The sequence below is a fragment of the Nothobranchius furzeri genome, chromosome 19 (assembly GCF_043380555.1).
Source record: "Nothobranchius furzeri strain GRZ-AD chromosome 19, NfurGRZ-RIMD1, whole genome shotgun sequence".
Classification (NCBI taxonomy): domain Eukaryota; kingdom Metazoa; phylum Chordata; class Actinopteri; order Cyprinodontiformes; family Nothobranchiidae; genus Nothobranchius; species Nothobranchius furzeri.
The window spans coordinates 18,886,214-18,902,624 of NC_091759.1; the positions used below are offsets into that span (position 1 = coordinate 18,886,214).

At 43.8% G+C, this 16,411-nt stretch overlaps 4 protein-coding genes across 7 annotated transcripts in view; all 4 read right to left on the reverse strand.

The window, feature by feature from the left end:
- Positions 1 to 746: 746 nt before the first annotated feature.
- Positions 747 to 2,694, reverse strand: LOC107397246 (gamma-glutamylcyclotransferase a). The gene is made up of 4 exons (XM_015977174.3): positions 2,409 to 2,694; positions 1,418 to 1,563; positions 1,206 to 1,338; positions 747 to 1,118 (listed from the first exon to the last, which is right to left on the reverse strand). The coding sequence occupies exons 1-4, from the start codon at positions 2,523 to 2,525 to the stop codon at positions 960 to 962; spliced, it is 555 nt and encodes a 184-aa protein (XP_015832660.3). The 5' UTR covers positions 2,526 to 2,694; the 3' UTR covers positions 747 to 959.
- Positions 2,695 to 4,826: 2,132 nt separating this feature from the next.
- On the reverse strand, positions 4,827 to 8,564 carry LOC107397248 (gamma-glutamylcyclotransferase). The gene is made up of 4 exons (XM_054745196.2): positions 8,314 to 8,564; positions 5,460 to 5,605; positions 5,248 to 5,380; positions 4,827 to 5,159 (listed from the first exon to the last, which is right to left on the reverse strand). Exons 1-4 carry the CDS (start codon positions 8,428 to 8,430, stop codon positions 5,028 to 5,030), a joined length of 528 nt encoding a protein of 175 aa, XP_054601171.1. The 5' UTR covers positions 8,431 to 8,564; the 3' UTR covers positions 4,827 to 5,027.
- A 362-nt stretch (positions 8,565 to 8,926) lies between these two features.
- snrpd1 (small nuclear ribonucleoprotein D1 polypeptide) lies at positions 8,927 to 10,795 on the reverse strand. 2 transcript variants are annotated; one of them, XM_015977176.3, is made up of 4 exons: positions 10,658 to 10,795; positions 10,036 to 10,112; positions 9,511 to 9,702; positions 8,927 to 9,228 (listed from the first exon to the last, which is right to left on the reverse strand). In XM_015977176.3, the coding sequence occupies exons 1-4, from the start codon at positions 10,669 to 10,671 to the stop codon at positions 9,152 to 9,154; spliced, it is 360 nt and encodes a 119-aa protein (XP_015832662.1). In that variant the 5' UTR covers positions 10,672 to 10,795; the 3' UTR covers positions 8,927 to 9,151. The 2 variants fall into 2 exon arrangements, with proteins under 2 accessions (XP_015832662.1, XP_015832661.1); XM_015977175.3 differs by having other exon boundaries at positions 9,502 to 9,702.
- Positions 10,796 to 12,732: 1,937 nt separating this feature from the next.
- LOC107397249 (ankyrin repeat and IBR domain-containing protein 1) overlaps positions 12,733 to 16,411 on the reverse strand; it is an 18,468-nt gene continuing 14,789 nt past the window's right edge. For 2 of the 3 annotated variants that reach the window (XM_070547689.1, XM_070547687.1), the window contains exons 16-20: positions 15,140 to 15,318; positions 15,016 to 15,067; positions 14,835 to 14,891; positions 14,590 to 14,710; positions 12,733 to 14,300 (exon numbers count right to left, since the gene is read on the reverse strand). In XM_070547689.1, the coding sequence (XP_070403790.1) occupies positions 12,964 to 14,300; positions 14,590 to 14,710; positions 14,835 to 14,891; positions 15,016 to 15,067; positions 15,140 to 15,318 (1,746 nt within the window). In that variant the 3' untranslated portion in view covers positions 12,733 to 12,963. The remainder of the gene's footprint in view (positions 14,301 to 14,589; positions 14,711 to 14,834; positions 14,892 to 15,015; positions 15,068 to 15,139; positions 15,319 to 16,411) is intronic. The other variant, XM_070547688.1, reaches the window with a different exon arrangement.

The window sequence follows — 16,411 nt, forward strand, 5'->3', positions numbered from 1 at the left end:
CATTGTTATATACGTATTTGCATTGACTTTTGAAAATTTCCATCAAGTTTCATTACATTTTTGGGGTATTGTGTGCGTTGTTATTATTTTCTTCACCTTTTTCTTTTTGTACCATTTTCTATTAATTCCTTAAAGTATGATACTGTTGGATTATATATAAATAAAAAAACATCAATGTCCAATTAAAACAAGTGAGTTCCATTTACGTTAGTAAACAGGGCTTTTAATGGGTAACAGGAAATGCATAAACGCAATAAACAAGCTGAATAAATTCTCACGTCACAAGTTTTTAACATTTAAGCAGCTTTTAGTTCAGCCAAACATTTAATCATTGATTGCATGCACAATAAGACGTCATAGCTATTTAAAAATATATAAGCTTAAATGCGACTAATGTAAATTTCGTAGTAAAATGGCCTGTATTTGATATAGCGCCTTCTAGAATCCTGGAACCCTCCAAGGCGCTTTACAACACAAGTCATTCACCCATTCACACACAGATGGTGATGAGCTACGATGTAGCCACAGCTGCCCTGGGGCGCACTGACAGAGGCGAGGCTGCCGAGCACTGGCGCCACCGGTCCCTCCGACCACCACCAGCAGGCAACGTGGGTTAAGTGTCTTGCCCGAGGACACGACGACAGCGACGGACTGAGCGGGGGCTCGAACCTGCAACCTTCCGATTACGGGGCGAGCACTTAACTCCTGTGCCACCGTCACCCCATAGTTTGGTAGTAAGACCAAACCAGTACCTAATGGTAACTTCCGTTTCACAGAGCCAGGCTTGTAATCATGGTTACCTTTCAGCTAATCAGTGTCTACTTTAAAATAATACTTATCGATTAGGAGCCTAAAGCAGAAGCTAAACACTCCAAAGTTTTTCTACTAACTCCTACTTTTCGATTAGGTAATAACGTTTATTTTTAATTAACATGCAGCTCTTCGTGTTTTCGGAACAGTCAGTTAATCTCTGATGTTAAGGACGTACAGTTTTCGCTGCTCGGCACCATGATTTGATCACGGAGCGATGGGCCGGTGTAGTTGTTGGTCTGAACGGCCTTCAGCCTGGTCACGTATTCGTCTGGGAGATTGTTCTGCACTGCACCCAGACACACCACCTTTTGTAAAAAAACAAAAACAAAAAATGATCACCTTAATTGGGTTACAAACATAGTTTCAGGAGAATTAAGTTTACAAGTTCACACCTCTTTGTACTGAGGAGATGCAACAGTAGCATAGAAATTATTCATCTGATACGTCCTGCAGACCACCGGGCCTTTGTCTGTCTCCACCGACACAGTCAAAGGAGTGTAGAATCCATCTTTCACACCTTCCTGGCTAAAAGAGAATCCACGTGGTTAATGCTTCACTAATTTACTAATAACTCTATTAACAGATGGGTGTTTGTGTGTCTCACCTGTCTAAGTTTGCAAGATCTTCATTGTTCAGAGACCAGATCACCCCCCACACCTCTGCACCTGGGCTGTACTCAATGGTGCCCACTCCACCATGCCATCGAGTTGTAACATTTTCACCCCAAAGACCAAAGTTCAGCTTATAATCCTGAAGACACAGAAAAGAGTTGACAGTAACGCATGAGACACAAGTGAGCAGAAATCAGGCTTTACTGTGCTCGGTCATCCAGGTCATGGTCATCCAAATAGGTTCCAATGAAGGCAAATTGACTTCTTTGGTTTCGTTCTACAAAAGTGCTTGAATGATGAGGTCAACTGGTCAACTTTGGCTGCGTGATGGCAGGTTTGAATCCCAGATGTTTGCACACCTGCATGTTCTCATGCATGCGTTTCCTTGGGTACTATGGTTTCCTCCCTCAGACCAAAACATCCATGATGGCTTAGTGATTTTCTAAAGTGTCCCCTGGTAAGTGTGTGTGCGTGGTTGTGTGTCCCTGTGATGGACAGGAGACCTCTCCAGGGTGTCCCCCGCCTGGGTAAGAAAGTGGAAGAGTGGTGGCCTCCAGAACCCCAGACAACACGGACAAACATGTCTACTAGTTACTTTCATCTAAAATATAAAGATATTTAGCAGAAACCTATTTTTCTGTCTATAATACAACAGTCAATGAAGAAGAAAAAAACGTACACAAATTTGTTTGAAGCAACTTTTGCTTCAGCCCTGCAGCAGCTTGTCTCGTGCCACCCGGAAGTGTGCTAAACATATCTGTCGTCATCATGAAAGTCTCATCTCGGTTTCATTAAGTGACAGTAAAGTAAAAAATAGTAGCGTTATTTAATTGTGTTACATATGAAGCACATTATTCATGGTATGTTGTCATAGCTAGCTAAGCTAACAACACACACTTGCTAGCTCCGTTCACGAGCTAACAGATTTCACATATGTGTTGCTAGCTACCGTTAGCTTTAGATGAGAAACCTGTTTTCACAAACCTTCAGGCGACCTGTAGAGACGAATGTAGCCGTAGGGTTTGCTAAGTGTAACCTTTCCTTTAATAAGTTGCTTCCAAACGCGAAGTATAAGAAGCAGCCGACGGTAGTCACCAACATTGTGATCAAAAGATTATTTTGTTTCTTAAAAACAAAACTGGAATAAAGTTGTGACGAAGCTGTTAAGTGTTTGTTTTCACACACATTATATCTAATTACATTTTCTTAATGATGTAGAAATGTAACGTATATTTAAAATATTACAAAATGTATGCAAAACTAGTTCTGAATGACGTGACGAGACGTGCCAGAAGATGATTTTTATCAAGTCGCCTCTAACAGCGACGCCTAGCGGCCACATTGGCCCCTGGTGTTGTGTCGAACAGTGTTCCCCCATCGAAATCGGCTTCATCTTCGCTGTTTTATCCTTTAAAATTGTTTAAAAAAACTTAGCAAAATCGCTATAATAAACTATTAACTTTTTGTTTTGTTTTCTAAACTGCTGTTGGGTAAAGGACTGAGCACCTTAAGAAGTTGGTTGTATTTGCATTGACATTGCATTGAACAATTCCAGTTTGATCACGTTTTCTTTTTGAAGTCCTGTTGGATTATACATAAAAAAATACACATATTATTCTACATATAATAAAAGTGAGTTTGTTTTACAAAATGTGTCATTCATTTATTTTCTTAACTTAGTGATTTTGGTGGGTGACAGGAGATTTAGGATTAGTGCAATAAAATGTTTTACCTGCCACAACATTTAACATTTAAGATATTTGTTCAACAAAACATCTCATTAAGTGCATGCATAATAATCAGATTTCACACACTCACACAAAAGTCATAACTTTATATTCTAGGAAATAAACAATTACGATTTCATCACTGCAAAAAAATTAAGTAAAATTCAGCTGAAACATGAGTACTGGTGGGAACTTTGTACCAGGCCTAACAGGGTACCTTCAGGTTCAGTTGAGATTTTCGGTTTCACAAAGCTGGGTTTGTAACCATGGCAACAGATGCCAGAAACTCCCCTCTTAGCTTTGTCTTCTACAAAAATAAAGATGCACGTTTCACAAATTGATTAGTTTGCTTCTATTCTCTTGCTAAATGTTTCACTTTGAACTACCGTAAATCCTCTAATATTAGCCTGTATTTAATTAACTGCCGGGTATCATATTTTGGCCGGTGTCACAGTCGGTGAATAATGGCCGGTTTTTTATTGTGGCCGGGTGGAATGTGGTAACAAGCAAGTACGGGGGGCGGTTGTGTCATCCGTCTCACTTTTGATTTGCCAGTGATAGACCGCGAGGGTAACTTTAACCGTGCGGAGACGAAGAGGAGGCGAAAATTTGATATCAAGTTAAAAGAGAACGTGCTGATTATGCTGCAGAACACTCTGGGGAGCAGTAGCAGGGGTTGTATGAACTAGTCACTAGATGACTTCACCGCTCTATAGTGACTTTTTATGCCTGTCATCGACTAGTCGCTGTCACGGGATAATGACCGGCAAGATGCAGTCCACGGAAAAGACAGCAGCCTGCTGTCGGCAGGTGACAAGCTCCTGCACGTCGGGAGGTAACGCGCTGTGCCAGAGCGTCGGTACTGACACCCGCCGTAAAACGGACATTTAACTAAATTGTGACCTTTACCCTCTTGCAATTTAACCTTCCCCTCACCCCATCCTAACCTTAACCAGCTTGCGCATGCAAAGCTCTGATTGTTGACGTGCTCCAGACATCTGCGTCCTAAGCACGGCCACAGTAACATTATCAAATCAGGTGTCACCACCTCAAAAACTAATTTAACACGCGATCGTTCATGTCGGCTCATTTCCTTTTATGTTTTCTGTCTTTTATTCTTTTATTTGTGCCTGATGCGTTTCGCTGCTGTGGATCAGGGCGCATCATCTGTGTTTTCCTCGGTGACACACCTCACTGATGTGGCCGGCGAGCAGTCCACTGTTTTTGCTGTCGGTAGATCTTTTAGAACTGCAGTTCAAAGGTAACTCATAAGGTGAATATATATGAACCCAGGTAGCAGTTTTTCTTTAGGATTGAGAGGAGATGCAGGAAGATAATAAACAGGCAGGACAGAAAAATAGTCAAATAAAAACAAGTTAGTTTTTGTACCTGGTGGTTGCAACAAACGGACACCACTGAAGGTCATCAGAAGTGAGGAACAGAAAATGAAATAGTTATTTTAATGTTTAGAGCAGCAGCAACTCTGAGAGGCTGCAGGCGCATCAGTGAGTTTGCGGGGGAGAGGGCTGAAGCAGAAACTACCGTTGTTTAACTTTGAAAATGTGGGCGCAATTTTAATTGTCAAAAACTCCAGCGAACCATTAGTTCATTTTGCTCAAATAGAATTTGAGGCCTGCCTCTAATTCTGGCCCTCCTCCAATAAAGGCCTGGAGCTTGATGAGCTTGAGTCAAATACAGGCCCAGGCCTGTATTAGAGGATTTACGGTATTTAGACAGAAAAATCTTATGGGAAGCTAAACTCTCCACAGTGTTTCTAACTCCTCTTTTAGGATTAGGTGAAAATATGGTTGTTGTTTTCTTTTAAATAAATGTGCAGCTCTTTATGTTTTCTGTCCATTTCTGATGTGAAGAACATTCAGTTTTCGCTGCTCGGCAGCACGATTTGATCACGGATCGATGGGCCGCTGTAGTTGTTGGTCTGAATGTCCTTCAGCCTGGTCACGTATTCATCTGGGAGCTTGTTCTGCTCTGCACCCAAACACACCACCTTTTGTAAAAAAAAAAACAAACAAAAAACCACATTATTCAGGTTACAAAAGTTGTTTTAGGTGCTGATTAGGTTTACAAGCTCACACCTGTTTGTACTGAGGAGATGGAAGTGCAGCATGAAAATTATTCATCTGATACGTCCTGCAGAGCACCGTGCCTTCATCCGTCTCCACTGAGACCCCCAGAGGATCGTAGTGTCCAGCATCCACACCTTCCTGGCTAAAAGAGGATCCACGTGGTGAATGTTTGGCCTTTTTACTGACGGACTTATTAACAGATGGGTGCTTATGTGGCTTACTTGTCCAAGTTTATGAGATCTTCATCGCTCAGAGACCAGACCACCCCCCACACATCTGCACCTGGGCTAAACTCAACTGTGGCCGAACCACCGTGCCAACAACTTTGAACATTTTCACCCCAAAAGCCAAATCTCAGTTTATAATCCTGAAGACAGAATAGAAGATTATGAATGAGGGGCTGTTTGTGACTTCAACAGAATTTCCTTCCTGCCAGGTGAAGTAAACCGTTCCTGCATGATGGAAGGTTCAAATCCCGGCTGCTTCCACAAAATCTGCATGTTCTGTTCTACGAGACTCAGCCTGCAAACACGGTCACTGGCCGTGTTCGAGTTGAGCAGCGCCTCGCCTGGAAAACAGAAGAGAGCAGACGGAAGCAGCAGGGGGAGTGGCTGAAAGCCGGCGTTTAAGTCGGACAGATTTCCCTACATGTGTAGCTCGCGGGTGACGATGGATGAAGATATCGCACGTTAACGTTCTTGTTTAATTTTCAATTTTAATTCTGGTGCCTGTTAGCAGCTGAAACACATCCTCACATGCTTGTGGATTATTGTATACATGGTATCTGCAGGTTTAAGGGAGCCACATTTAAGACTTTTTAAGACCCTTTTTAAGGCTACTCTGACCAAATTTAAGCTATTTTTTAAATTAAATTTAAGCTATAATTTCCAACTATTGCCTGGAACCGTTGCTAACCATGTCACGAACGTGGGATTACCCACCCAGTTACCATTAAACTTGCACTTCCCCATGGCGCAAGCTCCCACTAGCTTAACCAGCTAATGTGCTCATCTAAAAATAGCCCCAGCTGAATGTGTACGGTTCCGCTTACGGCAACGTCATACACAAAAAATGCTGAAGACTAACTAGAAATTCTTGTTCATTGGGTCTTTGGTAATTTAAGACCTTTGGAAACTGTATTTGAGGATTATTTGTAATTTTTAAGGATTTTTAAGGCCTTAAATTTAGAAAAGCAAATTTAAGACTTTTTAAGACTTTTTAAGGACCCGCGGATACCCTGTGTATGACATGGCATGACATGGTTTAGTGTGCTTATAGGAAACGTGACAAAAGAACACAAAACACATTTCTCTTTATGGCCTATATTGTTGTCATCAACAACATAACATGATTTACAGAATACACGTGACCAACTAACATTTCATGTTCTACCACCGGATGTTTGGATGAAAATGTGAACCAGTCAGATCCTAGATCAGGTGAGAGCCAGGCGTTTCCCGTCATCCCCTAGGTTTTATTTTATTTTATTTTAACTTTATTTCAATCTTCGTTTACACATACATTCAGTTTACAATGTAACCTACATTCAACGTACTGAAGAATAAAGCAAATACAAATGACATCACTTGAGGAAAATAAAAATGACCATCCCCTAGGTTTTGCAGCCGGTGGAGAGCAACTGCAGCCCCTTGATCCAAAATCTGCGGCCGCCTTGATCTCACGAGGTTATCGTTGCCTACGTATGCATGACGTCAGAGCAAGTCGGACACAAAGCTAACCGGCAAGCACTGCACTTAGTCAGTTCTCCTGTTTTTTCTCCAGTTCTGTTCCCAATCGGTGAAGTATGTTTTAATGGCTCTCCTAATAATAAAAATAAATCAATTAGAACTCTCTTTCTTAAAGACATGACATCTCTTCCATGTGCCGTATCATACTGGAATAGATTTGTGGATGACTTGACATGGAGGAAGGTTCGGCTTCTACCCGATCAATTTTTGATCACTAACAAGGTTAAAGAAACTTCCTTTAAACTATTACATAGATTCTACCCCTCTAAATGTTATTTAAAAAAATTTAAATCAGACCTGGATGTATCTTGTACATTTTGTGAAGATCTTCCAGAAACAACAACTCATCTTTTTGACTGTGTACTCATTCCAAACGGTTTTGGCAGTTTTTCTGTGACTTCATCTGCTGTAAATTCTATTTCAAGTTTAACATTTATTGGAAGCACGTTTTGTTTGGCCTTCACCAGAATATTTTTAATAACTCTATTAAATTTCTTATTAATCTGTTATTTCTTTTGGCCAAATTTCATAGCCATAAATATAAATTTCTTAAAAGCAAACCCAACTTTAACTGTTTCTTAGTGGAGGTCAAGCATTATATGGACTCTATCCGGTTTTCACAAAACCAGAAGGCTGTAAAGACTACTGAAATATGTACCCGCTTTAAGATAATCTGATCCTGATTTATTACTATTTCTGTGTTGATGTCCTCTATAGATATATGCTACTGTAATCTGTATTTTTCTGTACACCCACCTTTTTTATACCCCCCTGGCACTTTGTTTTCTTTTTTTGTTCACATCTCACTTTTCTTATTCGTTGTCAACTGTGAGCTTGTAACCTCATTGTCACATTGTATATTCTATTTTTGTTAATAAAGGTTTGTTAAAAAAAGTCAATCACGTGACCAAGCGTAAAAAAACCGGCAAGCCCTGCGAAAAAAAACAAAAAAACACCGGCAAGCACTGAGCGCTGATCACCGGTGATCTAATAACCTGCGCAGAACTGGCTCATCTCGGACACGGCCACTGTCTCGTGCCTCCCGGAAGTGAACTGAACTGGTCATGAAAGTAAATACACTGATTTTCATTAATGAAGTGAAAGTCGGCAGACAATTATAATTTTCGTCACGAGTAGGGTTATTTTATCATTTACATATTTATATATAAGACGCAAGACCCGCTGTTATTAGCCTGACCCGCCAGCCCGTGATCCTTATGGGATTGTAATGGTTCCCTGTGTAGAATTAAACAGGCTAGGCTCTAGCAGGCTAGCCACTGAGCACTAACTTTAGGTGAGAAACTGGCGACATATTTAACGAACAAACCTTCAGGCGACCAGTAGAGACGAACGTAGCCGAAGGGTTTTTCAGCTGCAGCCTTTCCTTTAATAAGTTGCTTCCATACGCGAAGTACAGGAAACGGCCGACGCTAGCCACAGACATTGTGATAAAAATACTCCTGCTCGAAAAGAACCTGGTGCCTTCGACATGTGACGAATATGTTAAAAGATGATCGTTTAATATAAAATAACTAGCTTTGGGCAATGATTTACGTCATTCCACGAACCTCTACGTTAGCCCGGCAAGCCATCCTATAGGCTACCATCTACCAGGTCACTTTTCCTACACCGCCATCTAGCGGTGACTTTGGTCCCCGGTGTAATGTAAAACAACGTTCCCCCACCTACATGTGCAGTTTTACCAATTATCACAACTGATGTGAGAAACTGCACCTAAAAGTTGACTAAATAAACAGTTTTGCTTTATTTTGTCAACTGTAGTGGGATAAAGGTCTGATGACTAAATAATAATTTCATAAAATACATTTTTATTTTAGAGCCTGGCCTGCCAGACTCATCTGTGTAACTTTATACACAAGGAAGCGTGGGGCTGGCTAGTACACCAGTAGCATTGGGATCTGATTGGGACAACACAGTAGTTAATGATGCTAGTTTATGTGCTGACACTTTATTCAGTATTAAAAACCAACACAAAGAAGTCAGAGTAATTTGTCCTCTTAACCAGAAGTTTAATGTACAAAAAAAAAAGTCCAACTAAAAAGCACACAGAAATTCACAAAACGTTTCTGCTTTAATGAAGCAAAGGAAAAAAAAAATCCTGTACAAACAGTGAAGTGTTAGGAATCAACAGAACAGCCTTGCGATCATCTCCTTGGTCCACCTCGTCCCCGTCCCCTTCCTCTCCCACGTCCCCGTCCCCTGCCTCGTCCCCGTCCAGCCACTGAGGAGACAGATGAGCAGCATCAGCACAAGTGTCACAAACACCATATTGCTCATTTAGCATCTGGTCCTTTAAACCACTCCTTAAATTATGTCGTACAGTTAATGTTACAATTTAGTTCTTTTAATATAAACCCATGCAGAAACCTGTGCAAACACACCAGTTACATCACTGTGAAAACCTTTTTGTTCACGCAAAGGAGAATTCAGATTCACTTTCTAAAAAAAACACCTTAAGATAAAATTCAACTCAACATATCTTATGCATTTTCACCTTTCTCACCTGCTTCTCTCTTCTTGGACTTGATCTTTGGCTCGATGTCAACCAGCAAGGTGTCCAGAGGGAGGCTGTCTGGGAGGATGAAGTAGCGAATATTGTTGCCGCGGATACTCAGCGACTCCAGCTGAGTGGGCTCCCTGTTTTTTAGGGTCATTTTTACCGCCTTCAGGTGAGTGTTCATGCTCACATCAACACCTGAAAAACAGAGAGGAGGGATGAAACACCAGCCATAAGTACATCTGGCACTTGAGTTTAGGATTAATTTTACAGATTAGAAAATATTTTAATTTGCAGGTTGTGTGTGTGCTTGTCTAGGGTTTGTTAAACATAAAAAAATCCCATCAAATAGGATTAAATAATACAAAAACATACATTGTGCAGATTTATCTGTACTAAAGTCTGACTATGAGGATGAAAGCACAGCTGTGGGTATTAATCTACTTAATGCATACAAATATATGTCATTAGTATTGAAATTAAAGAGCTTCAGCTGACTCCTGGCTTATCTGACCACCTTTATGAGCTCACCTGTGATGGTGCCGTGAACCTGGGTGCCATTTTTCAGCTCAATGGTTACGGTTTCATGGCTGAGCTTCATCAAAAACCTGTGGGCATCATTGCACACGATGACTGAGTGAAAACATCACAACGTAATTGGGACATTTCTCGCAGAGGCTAGATAGTAGCTTAGCTTTAGCTATCTAGTTAGCCACCGATGGCTATTAGGTGACTTTTAAAGCGTTTGAAACAATAAAAACACTGATTATCCACCAGTTTAACAGCTAAACTAAATATTTACAAAATGAACTCTAACAAATTATGTTAAAACCCCATTTTGAGCCGCTTTAGTTGATTGACAAGCTAATGCTACAACGGTTGAATGAGTTAACGTCTAGCCTAATATTTTTACTTATTGAAATAGAAATGTACTTAAAGTAGACGTTCATCTATGTTGATAATTAAAACTGTGCGTAGGAACGTGTTTTAAACCCTCAGCGGTCGCCGTAACGTCGCTCAGGATCCATTACATTTTTCCACTTCCCGCCTCATCACCGTTTAATCAAATCCCAATCCATCCGGCCACATCACTTTCATTTGATCAGTTTACGTTAATTCTCCGGTTAATCCGGGACCTCCCGCTGCCGCCTACCTGACTAGTTTCATGATGATGGAAAACAGTAGAGAAAAATCCTCCACCGAAGACAAAAATTACAGCGATCGAGTGAAAACACAGGCCGCTGTTGTATTCGAAACGTTCAGGGATGTGACGTCACTAAAAGGCGACAACAAAGACGAGGGGGTGTAATTACCGCCATCTACTGGTGGAATTGTGATCCGTTCTAACACTTTTGTTTTATTTTTCTGTGCAACATGTTTTACAGTAGTGTTAAAATCCACAATCTTTATTTTACTACTAATTTATTGGAATCTGGCAGTTAAAAGGTCAAATATCCAAAACAAAGATCCCTAAATGATCAATATTTAGGAAGATCACTACCGTTACCTACTGCTGGATTCGTGATCTGCAGAATTTGCAACCAAAAGGTCAAAACGGTGTTTATGTGCAACATGTGTTAAAGTCGTAGTAAAATTTACATTTTTACTGATTTATCAAAATCTGGAAGATGAAAAAAGGTAAAATATCCACAACAATTAACCCTAACTGATCAAGACCTAATTCATTCAACAGATCAGGAGACAACTTCAGAGAACTTGTCGCAGTTGAATAAAACCACAAAGCAGCACTTTCAGCTCATTTTATTAAGAGTAAACTCTGCACCGATACTTAAGAGATTTGGCCACACATCAAATCTGTCTTCTTGAGACCTGCTGGGAATGTATCAAGTATAATCAATGAGAGTGCTTTTTTTTATTCCAAAGATGTAGGCTGAGACCAATAAATCATAAAGTGTGAAGCACAAAAAGAAAAACGGCACAAGGCCATTAAACTCAGCATTATTCCACTTCTAATAATAATAAAAATAAATAAAACCGTCATCCTCTCTGTGTGTTGCCTGCACATGATTGACGCAACACGTTATTAATATTCTGGAGCAGAAAAAGTCTCGACTCAGTGCATCTGCTGTTGAACTCTAGAAAAGAAAATCTAATTATGCAGTGGTTTAAAACAGAAGTCATGAAATATTACAGCAGGTGAGCACGTGTTCCTGGAAATCTTTCATGTGGAAACAGATAATGTCCTTTTGGGGTTTCTCTCCACCTTAACCATAGCAACTGAGTAATCGATCTTCAGATCAGCAGTCGTGTTTTATTCTCCTGTAAACGTTACAGCGGGGCTCAAACAGGAAGTCACACGTCCAACAAAATAAAATCAAAGGTCAGCTGGACGTGAACATTCAGATAAAGGGGTTAAACGTCGGGCCGCTGCGCCATGAAATGTTTTAGGCTTTTAAACTTTGATTTAGCGTGTTTAAAAAACAATGTTAACAAATAGAAACTAAAGAAGGCACACACACCAAAAGAAGATCCTCACTATAATAAGGAAGTGATGATAAATGATTTATTTCTAAAGCAGCTAATAAATACGAGTCAAACGATGCTGTAGTGTGAACGCCGATATGCTAAAAGCGTATAAACCTAAAGTGACTGAAAATGAAGGTAAACAGCTCAGAGATGATAAAATGAATTTCGTCGACTTGTGGGCTGCACGGTGGCGCAGCTGTTAGCACTGTTGCCTCGCAGCAAGAAGGTTGCAGGTTCGAAACTCGGCTGCGGCCTTTCTGCGTGGAGTTGCGTGTTCTCCCCGCGCACGCGTGGGTTTCCCCCACAGATCACAACACGCCCTACAAGTTAAATAAATCGTACGTCGCTTTGGATAAAAGCGTCTGCCAAATAAATAAACATAAACTTTTTAAACTTAGTTGACGACTTAAATTGCGACTTTTTTTAGGGGGGAAATCTTGGATTTTGGAGTTTTTTTGCTTAAAAAAACCTATTTGAACGATCGATGGTGGCCTCTGGTAGTCAGGGAACACTTTTAGAAAAACTTGTCTCACGAGCACCGACTCTGATGGAGGGCCCTCCCACCTGCAGCTGGCTGTAAACGTCTGGAGGTTTTAGTGATCAGTAGTGTGTTGGCACCAACGGAACAGGCACGGTGTGCACGAGTTAAGAATAAACTAGTCAGGGGTGGGCCAATGATTGTACGGCGCTAAATGGGCTCTGAGGTTCCAGAGTTTGGCTCGGGTTTGGGTCGGTGTCGTTTAAACCAGGCAGGCTTGGATTTCAGCACCAAAAACGGAGATGGACAGAAAAGTGAGAATAAATAAAAGAGAAGGAGCCATGATGTTCCAGAAGGAACCGTGTCGGATTCGGAAAGCACTCGAACATAACGAGACATCGTGATTAGTGGACAGAGTCAGCAGATCTAGGATCAGTAAACTCCTATTTGATGTTTTTTTATTTTTCTATTTCCTGTTCTTGATTTCGTCGATGTCACACTAGGTGTTCCTGCCCCTCCCACTCCTCAGGTGACCTGTCCTCCTCTAAATGAAGGACGGTGTCCATGTCTCTGTCTGTGGGACATGGGTGTGAGCACGCTTCGTCCAGCGACAGGCCAGCCACACACCCGGCATCCACACCCTCCGCTGCAGCGTCTCTGTGCTCCGCCTCCGACGCGCCGGGCCTGGACCTCTCTGGGTCCTCCATGCTTGACGCGCCCAGTGGGGGAGTCGGCGCCGCCGCCCGGTCCGCTTCTGGCTCGCCCTCCAGGGGCTGCCAGACTGGCGCGGGGCTCACGTTCCCCCCAGCTTCAGTCTCTGTGTGCGTGTCGGGGGAGGAGTCTGTCTCTGTGGTGGGTGGGGAGGGGATGAGGGCCAGGTTCTGGGGGTTGATGTTGTTGTTGAACCAGGCCATGATGTTGTCCAGCAGCTGAGCGCTCGCCGTGGCGTCCAGAGTCTCCAGACTCTGAGGGTCGCTGGGGGTGAAAGGGCCCCCCGGTGGGATAACGGGGGACAGCAGCAGCTCCGGCTCCAGCTCTGGAGACGGGAGGCACAACTGGACCGGGGGCTTGGCTTCGGACCTGGGGGTGTTCTGCAGGGCGTAGGTGGTGGGGCGCTCTGCAGTGTAGGAGCTGCTGCGCTCTGGGCAGGGGTGGTAGGAGCAGTCTGGTTTGGGGGGGCCGTCATACCCAGCTGTGGGTTCCCAGTCATGGGAACTGGGGTGCGCCACGTTTTGGGTTCGTTCGAGTGCAGAAGAGGCAGTGTGCTCAGCCTCGGCTGAAAACGCAGAGGAGTGGCAGTAGCTCTGCTCTTTGCTGTCGTGACACGGATCGGTGACGTGCGGAGAAGTCCGCGCGTTCTGCTCCAGTCTATGGCTGCAGTCGCTGTAGGGGGCGGTCAGCGTGCCGTGGCTGTACGTGTGCTGAGAAGTGGTCATGTTCCCCAGTTTCATAAGGCTGTCTCCCAGCTCCAGCAGCTCCACGCTGAGGGAGGGAGGCGGGGGTGGGATGGGGATGGGGCTGGAGACGAATGGCTGCGAGGTGGAATCCGTCCTGTTGGGAGGACGGGGAGGATCCAGGAGGGATGCGGGGAAGGTCGAGCCTCTGGCTCCAGGAGGATCCTCGGTGTTCAGAGAGTGCAAAGCGATGTCGACCAAATCCCCCGCTGGACCCGGCCTCCTCTCCTGACCTCTGTCCATCTCCGGCCCCCCCTCCAGGGCCTGAGCCCGGCGGGAATCCTGGAGCGACAGCTGGATGGCAAGGAGAATGTTGGGATCGTCTTCATCCAGGAAGCCCAGCGCTCTCCTGCGACCCTCAGTCCTCTCCGTGCCCTCTGCAAAACACACACACACACACACACACACACACACACACACACACACACACACACACACACACACACACACACACACACACACACACACACACACACACACACACACACACACACACACACACACACACACACACACACACACACACACACACACACACACACACCTCAGAATGATGAAGCAGTACGGTAAAATTCCACCTCCTGGCCGTCTGGAGCTGGTTTGACCCAAAAACTCTTTTCTTCTGCATGAATAAAGCTAAAAACGTTGCGTGTGCTTCTCCTGAACCTGAGTTCTCGCTCCTCCTGCTCGTCTCCGGCGTGTTGCTGCTGCTTCGGAGCCGCAGACACGGCATGTCTCCTCTGCGCCGCGGTCTGTGTCTGCGGCGGTACTGGATGTCGGCGTAATCCTGCAGAGAGGCGTCGGGTTACACAACCACCTCAAACAAAACCTGCAGTTGTTCTTACGGAGCAGCTTTTAGTCTTCAGCGGGGGACGGGAACGAGGCCATGCGTTTGCTCGCCGGTGCTTTACCTGCGACGCTCCGTCTCGGTGGTCGCCGGCTCCCAGCACGGAATGACGGCTTCCCATCTTAACACACAAGTAAACTACGTCAGCAGCTGCAGCGGCCATGCGTTAACGACAGCAGGCGGTTTAGGAAGCAGCGGAGACACGTTAAGTGTCACCGCCTCGCCTCATTTACTGATTTTTTTACCTCAGGAGATGCAAAGCCGAGGTACTCCCAGTCCCACGACCCTCCGGCGTAACTGAAACACAGAACAGTAACACGTTTGTAGCTGAACTCTACCAGCGGATCTGTTAGTGAGGGTTGTGTTTACGTCCTGCGCTGAGGCTCAGGAGAGTCGTTGGGAGCAACGCCGCGGGCGACCGAGGCCAGGAACTCCTGCCTCTTCTGCTGCACCAGCCGCGCTGCGCTCATTATCTTGTGACGCGGCGTCCTCAAATACGGCCTGTTGACCTTCTGGGCCAGATCCTCCACCACCATCTCCAGGTCGGTCTGGGAACACAGAAGGGACAAATCTGAGACTCCTGCTCAATTCTAGAGGAGGAATTAGTGAAAGCGTTCCTTTGTAAGGAATTTTGTTTCAGGCTCAGTTTTAATAAAGTTTTGTGTTGAAACGTGTCAAATGAAAATGCCTCCATGATGATAGAGGAACTAATAAAATGCTCCTACCGTACCTCCATCTTTGTTTTGAGCCGTTTAACCCTCCTGATGGGTCGGGCATCGTTTGAACTTGAACAATTCTGATTCCTGTTCCGACTGATTCCCGATTCTGATTCTTTCAAGTGGCAGGATCCAAAAGCGATGCACGTTTTAAATGAGCCAGCTAACCACAGGGCTTACTTGATTAAGTAAACTGAACTTCAACATGAATTTTAACTCAAAAACAAAGAAAAAATAAACTTGCAGCACAATCAGCGTTTTTGTTTCCGACCAAAGTACGGGAACTGAAGGAGTCCGTGGGACGAGAGGCTAAATGTCTCCGACATAACCAGAACACTCTCAGGTCCACGTCCAGGAGGACCGAGAACCTACGTGCTGCAGCAGCGAGTCAGTCAGAAGGAAACCAAAACTTAAACGTAGCTGCTGTCAGAAACAATCCAACAGACTAAATAATTAAAGAGAAAGTCACCCCCAAAGCAACTTTTTATTTCTGATAAACTATATAAACGTGTGTCTAATCGTGCTGCAGACACGTGTAGTCAATAGTTTTGCACTTTAGTGCATTTTAAATTTTTAATTTTCTGCCTAAAACTGTCAGTGTTGTGCCGTCGTCGGGTAAAAACTCTGCACTGCATTTGAATTTAAATCTGCCATCGCTATTGGCTAAGAGGTACCCTAGAATGTTAGCTGGTACCATATGATGTCACAATGTCGTTGTGAGCCTGTGTGTGTGTGTGTGTGTGTGTGTGTGTGTATTTGTTAGCCGCTCCGCCCTCTCGGTTTGCCAGGCAACAGCATTTGTTGCATTGTTTAAACAGGAAGTGGGGGTGGAGTAAGACTCTGGTAGGGGGTGACTTGCTCTTTAAAAAAGAAATCTAAATTTCACCACTTTGCGTGTTGCGAGATTCATTTACGCTCCCCGTGG

Coding starts and splice junctions, on each gene's coding strand:
- snrpd1 (XM_015977175.3), bottom strand. Junction 9,703..10,035: donor GGTTCACGGCACCATCACAG/GTGAGCTCATAA, acceptor TCTGTTTTTCAG/GTGTTGATGTGAGCATGAAC. Junction 9,229..9,501: donor GAGAGAAGCAGGTGAGAAAG/GTGAAAATGCAT, acceptor CTGTCTCCTCAG/TGGCTGGACGGGGACGAGGC.
- LOC107397248 (XM_054745196.2), bottom strand. CDS start 8,430: ATGTCTGTGGCTAGCGTCGGCCGTTTCCTGTACTTCGCGTATGGAAGC. Junction 5,606..8,313: donor TCTCTACTGGTCGCCTGAAG/GTTTGTTCGTTA, acceptor TTCTGTCTTCAG/GATTATAAACTGAGATTTGG. Junction 5,381..5,459: donor GATCTCATAAACTTGGACAA/GTAAGCCACATA, acceptor ATCCTCTTTTAG/CCAGGAAGGTGTGGATGCTG.
- LOC107397246 (XM_015977174.3), bottom strand. CDS start 2,525: ATGTTGGTGACTACCGTCGGCTGCTTCTTATACTTCGCGTTTGGAAGC. Junction 1,564..2,408: donor TCTCTACAGGTCGCCTGAAG/GTTTGTGAAAAC, acceptor CTGTGTCTTCAG/GATTATAAGCTGAACTTTGG. Junction 1,119..1,205: donor CATCTCCTCAGTACAAAGAG/GTGTGAACTTGT, acceptor TTTTTACAAAAG/GTGGTGTGTCTGGGTGCAGT.